A 10737-nucleotide genomic window follows, 5' to 3' on the forward strand; every position below is an offset into this window, starting at 1 on the left:
TTGGCTTCACATCTTCAGACTTATTTCCAACTTATCTTTATGAGTTCATGTGGCGGAGGCGTTTCGGCGATAAAGCTGTGGCGTGGATTTTACTTGTTCAACATATTTCAATTCTCTGTCCTTCAAGTTTACAGTCAGTCCTTTTCATCGATTCATTGCAACTCTGCACATAACACCATATTATGCCAAATGTTTTGAGACGGTCTAAAAACTAATATCACGCCTAAGTTTACAACTCAGGAGGCCACTGCCGCTGATGTGTGACACTGGGAATGCACAAACCAGACGAAGTTAGTGCTAGTGACAGTGTATGGACCTGAAATTATTATATTTGCAGCGAATTTCGTTTGCTTCTGTATTTAATTCACTTCGTCGATGGGTGGAATTTTTATGTTATTTCCGTGGCATATCCAACGAATTGTTGTTCACGTTTTCATCTACAATAGTAATGAAATATTGCATTTCATACATGTTGAGTGATGAACCACTTTTATATAAAAGTGTATCCTGTCGAAAACGAAACACACACCTTTCGTATTGTAAAAAAGGCAGCAAATGACAAATTCAATAATAAATGTCCAACACAAAGTTTTCAAACATATAAAACATCCTAAACAAGTGACAATTTTATACTTTAACTGTGCAAATACAACAAATAATATGAAAAATATTCAAACAATAACAAATCTGCACAACAAACACGACAATGTAGAGAAAAAAATAAAGACAGGCAATAAAGCAATCAATGCAGAGGCATAAATTCAATAAAAGAAGTAAAATGCGTAAAAGACTTTCAAATCATTACAAGTGAACATTATAAATTAATCAGTTCCTGCTTAGCATTATCATCCTACCTACGTTTATATTAAACATTGCATCCCTCGCAACTTGCTCTCGTGGAGTACAGGTTATAGGTAGTGCTTCACATGCTAGAGGTGCTGGGTTCGACCCCCGGCAGCGTTATAGTTGTTGTGAAAAAAAAAGTAACTAAAAAATAACACTTCCCTCCCTTGTCAGTAATCAACCTTTGCTTCCACATAGGTATCAGGCTGGCTGAAGAAGACGTGGATAGAGTAATAGGATACTACAAAATGAGGGAAAGAGGGTAGATAGCAAAAAATTGGGACCCTTCTTTTCAATCATTTCCCCCTAAGTTTCCAAGCCCCCATTCCTAACTCTTACCCCCAAAATAATTTATCGCCCCTTTTAGAACGTAACCTTTGACCTCGTTCCATAAGTACGCACATCTTTGACGTCATCAGTTGTGGCTATACCACTTGTAAAATGGTGCCGAAAATGGTCGGACTCGAGAAACTCATGAAGAATCTTGATCTCATGAATACTACTATGCGCTCTATGATGGAAATACAATGATCAAGCCAAGATGTTGTATGATGAACCTCGCTATAATAAGTAAAATTACTCTGTTTTCCGTCTAAAAGTTTAACATCTGAACAAATTAAATCATTTGCATCACAGAAAGCTTTCATCTCATTACCAAATTCAGAGTTGATATCGGCATTCCTATCGCCTATGACAAACACACTATTAGATGGAGAGTCATCGATACAAGTATAAATTTTGCCTAAATATTCAACAAAGAGATGAAGATTATCAGTACTAGAGGTCGGCATGTAGACATTTAAAATTATAAGAATACCACCAGAATGTGAAATCTCGAGGCCAATCAAGCGACTGTCGTTAAAACCGTTTAGCTTTAACGGAATCAAGGGATTTCCTCCACACACTGCGACACCCTCCGTATAGACGACCTCGGTGGAGACCGGCTTCCTCATCCATGGCAGTTTCTCCAACAGCATAGAAATCACTGTTTATCTGTGACAATAAGCTGAGTTCAGATTTATTCAGCCAATGTTCCTGAAGAAGAAAGACATCACTATTTTTACAAATGTCATTGACTGTGTGCATTGATGATTTAATACCACGACAATTGTAGGGGCGACTTGCAGCGATTTCGAAGCTGTTATCCAATTGGTTGGCAGAATCTTACCGTTACAATAATATAATACAAATAAACTCCCTAAGTTGCTGTGAATAGTGACAATCGACCAATCAGATATGACCTTGCAAACACGCTGCGAGTCAGCCGCAATTGTATGAGGTAATTGAAAGTTTATCCATGATGATTAATAATATTTACGGATGAGAATGCCCATAGGCGATGATGCAGGATCAAGAATACGACTAACCGACTCACGTGTGGTTTCAACAAGAAAGGAGGCGTACGTATCGTATTTTGTCTTTAGTTTTTCACATTTGACATTCATTTGTAGCGAGCTGCATTGGAACCTGTGTGGTTAGAACTGGACACCGACTGCATACGTTTACCGAGTAACATTGACACCTGTTGATTCCGCGCATACCTCAATGACACTAGGACTGTGTGACACAACTTCAGTGTTCTCATCACTATTTATTTGCGATTTCATACAAATTTTCAAATTGTTGACTTCTTGGCGTAGGTTCTGCAAATCTTCAACAAGTCCATGATCAGATTGTGAAGGAGTGTGTGACTCTTTCAACTGAGTTATTTCCCATCGAAGAGATTTCAATTCTTTGAGTATCACAGAAATGTCAACATGGGTGAAATTCTTCAGCCACAGAAAACGATGAACTGACCACCTTTACTTGATGATACTACTTCTACATCGTCGTCTTTGTCATGTCTTTGACAATGTTTAATTGCATTTTTAGCTCCCATATATGCATATGTATATATGAAAATGGGAGGTATTCTTATGAGGTGGCAAAATGGCGTCTGTGTGTATGTATGTATGTATGTATGTATGTATGTATGTATGTATGTATGTCTGTTAGTCCGGCCAGATCAAAAACTCCTAAACCGCTACAGCTGCCGTCTTAGTATTTGGTGTACAGGTGCTCCTAGGGTTGGAGATGTGAATTTGTTCAAATGAACATGTCAGTGCCAAAAATATGCAAATGAGGGGAAAAAAGGAAAAATCCTGCAAATGGCTAAAACTCAGTAAGCATTGGTCAGATTTGGTTGAAACCTAGTATGCAGATTCCTTTAGGTATTCTAAATTATGTGTGCACAAATTAGGGTGAAATTTGCATGTTTGTATTTTTAGGTATTTTTTCCCGTTTTTAGTCAAAAAATCTTGTTCTCTGAAATCACTCATCTGATCGCTCTGAAAGTTAATATTCATGTTCCTCAGGATGACCTCAGTCAAGTTTGTACAAATTGTATTGATATTATCATATTTGTAATTTCGGGGCAATTATTTTCCCAATTTTTGGTCAAAAAATTTTATCCAAAAACTACTGATCTGATAGCTTTGATATTTGACATACAGGTATCTAAGATTTCTCTCGATATGATGTATTGATAAAGCTAGGTTGAAACTGGCAATGTTTTTATTTTGGGGGCAATTTTTCCCTTGTTTTTGGTCCAAAAAATTTTTCTTCTACAACTACTTATCTGGTAGCTTTGATATTTAGTGTACAGGTTCCTAGGGTTTATGTGAATAAGATATATTGAAATTAGGATGAAATCTGCAATTTTGTATGTCGGGGGCAATTTTTCTCATTTTTGGTCAAAAAATTTGTTTCTCAAAATTTACCGGTCTGATTACTTTGATATTTGGTAAACAAGTTCTTGGAGCTTATGTTAATATGATATATTGAAATTAGGTTGAAATCTGGAATTTTGCAAAACTGTCAATTTTACAGGGATATCTTTCATTTTGTATTTTTTAGATTGTTTTTGGTAAGTTTATACCTGCTAGAACTAAGAGTGTATAATGTGGTGATTTAGTAAGCATTTGATATGGTAAACTGTATTTAGTGTTGAAATGCAGTAAAAAAATCATTAGAAAACATAGCTGAGGTGATTTTAGCAGGTTTGGTTTCTAACAAATATATTCAAAAATGTTTTTCAATGTTTAAGAATATCAAGGTTGTAAATAGTTGACACACTTCCTGCCATCTGGTCATTGTATGTCTCATGCAAAGATGGTCAATACAAAGGGATGGACCATTTGATATCCTGGGTGGGTTTGAAAAAAATTCCAAACAAATGTCAATAAAAAAATCAGCCAGAGAAGGTTTGACAAAAAGAAAAGGTGGGAGAGTGGGGAAAAAAGAATGTACAATGGATCGGATAAAAAAGATAATGTACCTCATCAATCTTCCAGACACCCCCCTTTATCAAATGGTCCACCCCTGATGTATTTTTGCGCGCAATTAACCATGCAGTGTATATTAGTTTAAGATGTCAAGTTAGGTAAGGATTTGAAAGGAATAGTCAAGTTCACCACAGTTAAATTTCTTAACTTTATCTCTTGTGTCATCATCCTTGTGTAATTGGTGAACTTTGTAAGTTGTTCCAGATGTGAATGCACCAGTTGTTCTGGAAGAAAACAATGTTTACTTGTACGTTAATGATTATGTGTTGAAATCTCTCCATGTATCTGGTGTATGGGCAAAATGTAAACATTAGTTGCATGTTATGTATTTCAGTCTATGTCAAATATCCAAAATGAAAAATCAAGAACAGTTTGCTGTGTGCTTGTAAAAGATAACATATTTGTCAATACATAAACTGCCTTGCAGATTGATTATTGTCTTAAAAATTATCACAGAAGTAGAAAAGGAAAAGAAACTTATCAAATTGCTGTAACATATTCACCCTGAGTGCCTGTAGGCCTATATTTAAATATTTTATCATTCAGCTGTTTCAGTGTTTGTTAACATCTTTATCATTCTCCATGGGCCAAGGCACACTTGAGGGCCAATTGTCATCACTCTGTTCCAGTCTGTGTATATCAGTCTGTCTGTATGTATGTCCATGTTTCATACAATTGTTGGCTTGTTTTGATAACTATATGGGAGCGAACAGTGACATTGCCACTATTTTTCTATCCGTGATCATTCAGGCTGCTATAGCGCCCTCTACGGATTTGCCCGAGTGTGTTTCCTTGAAGCTTTGCCCCCCCTCCCCTCTCCCTTCCCCTATCCCACGTACACACAGGCGTGTGGATATGTTATTTGCGCCTGTGCCAAGAACAATGTTCCGTACGGTTTAGTTTGTCCAACTTATTATTGGTTACAAAACGCAAGAGTTAAATGCCACAACGCTGTCCATTCAGCTATTAAATGAGATGAGGAGAAGCAAAATGATGGTTAGAAAAAGTAAGACGCATCCATCAGTCCGAAGGTTTACACCACTATCGGACGCAACGTCCCCATCTTTAACGCTGAGTTCTGTCGTGGATGTCGCTGTTTCCGTTGACCCGTCTGTTGGGGTCACTGCAACGAGACATGTGTAGGTGTCAGCATCATCTGACATCACATCAACTATCCTCAGACTGGCTTGGTTAACGATAGTGTATCTGTACAAGAAAAAATTAAAAACATAAAAGGATGTCACCTACGATCAGTTCCTGATACCTCACAGAACTGATACCTCACACAGTTCTGAACCTTTATATTGTATATATACCTTGCTAAGGTCGTGGACTTGACGTGAAAGATTTCGCCGTCATGGTTGTTATGTAACAATTCAATCCAATTTATGTGAAAATATGATTACTGCACAGAGCATGCGCACTTGTGATCCTTCCGAGTTCATTTTACATTACCTGCCACGCGCAGCACACTGTGATTTTGTTTGTATTTTGTTTACATTTTGAATAGAGCATAATCACTGACGCTGCCAATAGTTGAATACATGATCTACCGATGTGCGAGTATGAAAAACAAAACATTTTCTTTTAAGGTTTATGAGACTTCTAAACCTCAAATGACATACGTATATACGTTTCCTTAATTAAAGGGCCATTATTTGTAACTTTTGACCATTTTTTACCTTCGAAAATTCCATGTTGGAGGCTCATATTTGTTGCAAAATGTTGTTTTACGAAGAAACAAACATGATTAGTGATGTTATAGCCACATAAAACTGCTAATTTTTGTTCAAACGTGTTGCCCTTCCGAGTTCGTTTGTTGACGTCTGGCATGCTCAGCATGCATGCTGGGGAGAACGCAGATATGGTGACGCCGCGATCACGCGAGATGTACAAGTTCACGTTTAATGCGGGATCAAAACAACATTGCGTCGTGGATTGCCAGACATCTGGCTACGCAACGTGCTCGGACAATGGACTACGACGTAAGTACCGGGCATATAAGTAATGAATATTTATTTTGAAATTGCTGTAAATGGCTCGCGCAGGTGCAGAAGAATGCCTATGTTGCAATCCGCGTGTCAACGGAGTTTGTATTTCTGTCCAGACAAAAATTGAAATTTTCGTTGTAAAATCACATGTTATTTAGTTGTAGGGCACGTAATGTTTCCGAATAATATGCGATTCTCTGTTATTTGACAGGCTATTCAACATGAGCCAGTGATCATTTCAATCAAAACTAACGGAAAAATCGCCAGAAGATACAGCTAAGAATGGAACTATAAACCAGAAGTATCTTTTCACTTCTGTTCACCTTTTACTCAAAGTTAAATTCTGCGGGATTTGGGAAACATGGAAATCGTGTGCATATCTGAGGACTTAAGGCGCTGTAAGCTGACAGCGTAACACACTTGACAGTCTGTCCAAAACATGCCTTCAATTTCCAGAAACATTCCGGGCAGAGATAAAAAACGAAACGCAAAAACACTTTGAAAATGTTTTGATATTTCATTGACATTTTTGCTTCTGTTCTCCCCATATTTGCCTTGGAAATTATCAACGTCATAAAATCAAATTTACTTATGTTGCCTTGGAAATTATTAACGAAGTAATTGAGCTTGTCAAACTAAAGCGAATATAAAAACTTTTTAGAATCGCTACATTATTGCCCAGTGGGTCCATTCTCTTACTTTGCGGGATTGGTTGATGTTTCCGAAGGAGGTACTAGCCCACCGGTCGTCTTGCGAGCCAGTAAGCTGCCATCCCGTTTCCAGTCCACAGATATAGCTGGGTTGTCTGATGACGGTGTGATTGTGTAACTGCAGTACAGCAAGACTTGCTGATCACCACTGGTAGCTTCGGTCTTTAGATTTGTCACTACTGTCACCTCAGATGCTACAGTACTCACTGAAACGACCAAAAGCGTACTTTTCACATACTGCGCAGTAAACAAACCAGCAAAGAATGTACAAGATATGCCATGGTATTCTTGAATTCCTTTCTCGTGACTTGTGACGTTTTCTGGAACTTACTTTATTGCCTTCTTACGGAAACTGTGTAGGCCTAGTCATATATTCAACCATAAAAAAACCTCTGGGTTATTTCACTCTCTTAATAATAAATCACTCTCTAAATAGTAAATATTTCAAATATTGACAAATTGCATAGAGAAAATTCATGGTTACCGTAATAATAATCCTTGTTAAATCACTCTCTAAATAGTAAATATTTCAAATATTGACAAATTGCATAGAGAAAATTCATGGTTACCGTAATAATAATCCTTGTGAAAACATGCCGATATCATACTTTGACTGAACCATGTTATGGTTACTTGTTCTCAATTGACAGAAATTAGCAGGCCATTATATTTATGTTTAATCATAGACAGTAGCTCTCTACAGTCTATGGTTAAATCATAGACAGTAGCTCTCTACTAGCTTAGCCCTACGGGTATGGCGAGAGTGTCCGGCTTTGGCTACGCCGTCTCCGAGGCATGTCAGAGCCATCAGAGCACTGTCAGTATCATCAGTCCATAACCTTTGTTTTCAGCTTAGCGTTACATAACAACAGCCCTCACAGAGCAAACACAGATTTCACTTTCAAAAAAATAAAGACTAAAATAAAGTCAGAGGTACGTGGCAAAAGTTAATTTGAAGTAAACACCCACTCTTGTCAATTAGATTATCTGTACCGTCATAAAAATGTGCACCACAAATTTAAACGGTTCACGATGCAGTAATTTTACAATTTTTTTCGATTTTTAATATTATTGTAAATCATTACATAAAATACACATTTGAAACTACGGGATATCATTGCTCAAAAAACTGTATCGATAAAATGTTCTTGTGGTCATTTTATGACGTCATCAACATGACAGGTGGTTCTTCTGAATGTGACAATGTAAACGAATGTTATTACTAATTGAATTTAATTTGATTTGGTTTGATTTATTTAGCACTTAAAAATAAACATACAATACAAACAAGGAAAAAGACATAGACAAAAGTGCTGGGATAACACAGAAAAGTTAAAAACTTATTTCCACTGTGGTCCCACGAAAAATAAAATCACAAGCAAATCGGCACGACAACAATTAATAAAAAACAAAATCATTTTGCTCACGTTGATTCATTGCTTCATAAAAATACTTCTTTAACTTTCTTTTAAACAGAGAATTTGAAGTAATACTCTGTATATTTCTTGGAACTTTGTTCCATTCAACACTAGCTGTATATACAAAACTATTCTGATAAAACCGAGCCCCACCTTGAATAAAAATAGAATAGGGTCCGGATCTCGTTCTATGTACATGACTGTTAAAAACAAAATTATCTGACAAATATTTCGGTGCTAATCCTAAGGTAACTCTATGAACACGAATCAGTTTTATATATGCGACTCTGTGATTAACAGGTAGCCATCCCATTTGTTTGAAGTGAGCAGATTCAAGGTGTGCTCTTGCTGACATACCAAGGACAAACCGTATGACTTAATTTTGGGAAGTTTGAAGTTTTTGTTTGCTTTTTAGAGTCAAGGCACTATACCAGTAAGAGCTTGCATAATCAAAATGGCATTGTATCAAACAGTTAGCCAACAGTTTTATCGTATGAAAACCTACAAACTTCTTATTACGATATAAAAATTTGAAACGAGAGCATCGGCTTTTTAATAACATTAGATGCTACTGTTTCACAAGACAAGGATTGATCCAAGTCAGATATTGCACACACTGCTTTGCAGCGATGTTGACATCCCCACACAAAACCTGCATTTCCGAACACTGTTTTAATTTTTGACTTGAACCAAACAAAATGGATTCTGTTTTACCGACATGAAGAGACAATTTATTATCAATTAGCCATTCATTGAGATACCTCAATGCCTTACTAAGTTTTGTTTGAATTTGTTCAATATCTTTGCCAGACACAAGAAGAGCTGAATCATCAGCATATAAGAGCAGTTTACATGACACTGCTGATTGCATATCATTTACATATATTAAAAAAAGTAAAGGCCCCAGTACAGAGCCTTGTGGGACTCCACAATCAATTGAGTTATTATTGGAAAGAGTACCGTTCACGGCCTGAGTTCTACCAGACAGATATGACTTGAACCACCGTACTGACTCTTTATTCATGCCACATGCATCAAGCTTTTCCAAGAGTATAGCACGGTCAACCGTATCAAAAGCTTTCTGAAGATCTATCAAAACCATACCGGTTAGCTCCCCTTTATCCATATTTGACCTAATATAGTCAGTAAGGTGGATCAGACAGGTGTCCGTAGAAAACCCAGGTCGAAAACCAGATTGAAAATACCACACAGATCTGAGACCAGAGATCATGCTTTGTTAACAGCTATGGTGGGTTAGAGAGACAACACGTATATCACCACTTCACACAGCCAATGTACAATATCGAGTTGTCTGTCAAAGTTCAAATTTCCTGGTGAGAGGGTTTCGACATGGAGAAAGTACGTGAGTGCAAAAGTGGTAAATAGGTTCCAACGAGGCACAGAAAGTGAGACAAAAATTGAAGATAGAAGACGGTTAACAAGGACTATGAATTGTCATCGGTTCTGGTATGGGTTTAAGCATGGAGGTAGAAGGAGAGACTCTTTCTACCTCCATGGTTAAGTTACATGCAAAGAAGCGGCTAGAGTACAATAAGTAAAGAGATGAATAACGATATAGGCAATTATCACCAAGACAGGGACATATATAAACCTGTACACGATTTGATTCATTCCTTCTAGGGATTCATCGATGTAGACGCCACAACTTACCTTTGAAAATCACTGCAAAGAACACTGTTATATACGGTTTGTAAACCATTTTCTCAAGTTTTATGAAAACTTTTAACTCTTTCGGTAGACGGTCCAAAAACCTGGGCTATTACGGTATCCGGAAGTCTTCAGCCTAACAAAAAATCCAACTTTCAGAAAATCCACGTATTGCCAGAAGACGCAACAACCTCAGCCTGCAGAATACTTATGGATCCGTACACAATCTGAAGTCTACACATGCAGAGTATCCTTACATTCTATGAATAGAATGGCAAACGCCAAGTTGACGTAGAAATTGACTTATGGATTGACGGGCTCTCGTTTCCAGTACTCCCATAGTGCTATCAGTTTCCACACTTAAAATACCGATGACCGCTTCGCTTTTCACCTGTGAGCGATATTAGTCCGCGTGAATACATGACCTATCCACCTTTGATTCAAATGAGTCCAAATTAACATATTATAAATATTAAACACTATAGTTAAATATGCGCGCAAGTATGTACCCGGACAAGCGTACTCTTGTTACTTTCGTTTAAGTGAGGGCGCACTCTACATTTTGCCTTTGCACCGTAAAGTGACTGTAGCAGATGAAGGCGACAGGAATCAACGCGTCAGCCGGGATCCATCATCCATGTTAAATCCTTTTTGGAATATCAACAACTGCCTTTTATCAGAACAGTGATTAGAACTAAATACTGAAGAATATCCATGTTTGATGATATGTCTGTACTGTCTTGGTTAATTTGAGAATTTCTAGTTGAAGTTTTCCCTCTTTTCT

At 37.3% G+C, this 10737-nt stretch overlaps 1 protein-coding gene across 1 annotated transcript; it reads right to left on the reverse strand.

Moving 5' to 3' along the window:
• Nucleotides 1-2403: 2403 nt before the first annotated feature.
• On the reverse strand, nucleotides 2404-10328 carry LOC139125503 (uncharacterized). The gene is made up of 3 exons (XM_070691571.1): nucleotides 9957-10328; nucleotides 6857-7073; nucleotides 2404-5372 (listed from the first exon to the last, which is right to left on the reverse strand). The coding sequence occupies exons 1-3, from the start codon at nucleotides 10003-10005 to the stop codon at nucleotides 5126-5128; spliced, it is 513 nt and encodes a 170-aa protein (XP_070547672.1). The 5' UTR covers nucleotides 10006-10328; the 3' UTR covers nucleotides 2404-5125.
• Between the last annotated feature and the right edge of the window lie 409 nt (nucleotides 10329-10737).

Source organism: Ptychodera flava (assembly GCF_041260155.1).
Source record: "Ptychodera flava strain L36383 chromosome 3 unlocalized genomic scaffold, AS_Pfla_20210202 Scaffold_25__1_contigs__length_14229661_pilon, whole genome shotgun sequence".
NCBI lineage: Eukaryota > Metazoa > Hemichordata > Enteropneusta > Ptychoderidae > Ptychodera > Ptychodera flava.

Excerpts from the sequence above, each read along its gene's own strand:
- LOC139125503 (XM_070691571.1), bottom strand. The coding sequence starts at position 10,005 with ATGGTTTACAAACCGTATATAACAGTGTTCTTTGCAGTGATTTTCAAA. Across the intron at positions 7,074-9,956 it reads CTTTGCAGTGATTTTCAAAG|TGAGTACTGTAGCATCTGAG; the intron begins GTAAGTTGTGGC and ends TGGTCGTTTCAG. Across the intron at positions 5,373-6,856 it reads ACATCAACCAATCCCGCAAA|ATACACTATCGTTAACCAAG; the intron begins GTAAGAGAATGG and ends TTTCTTGTACAG.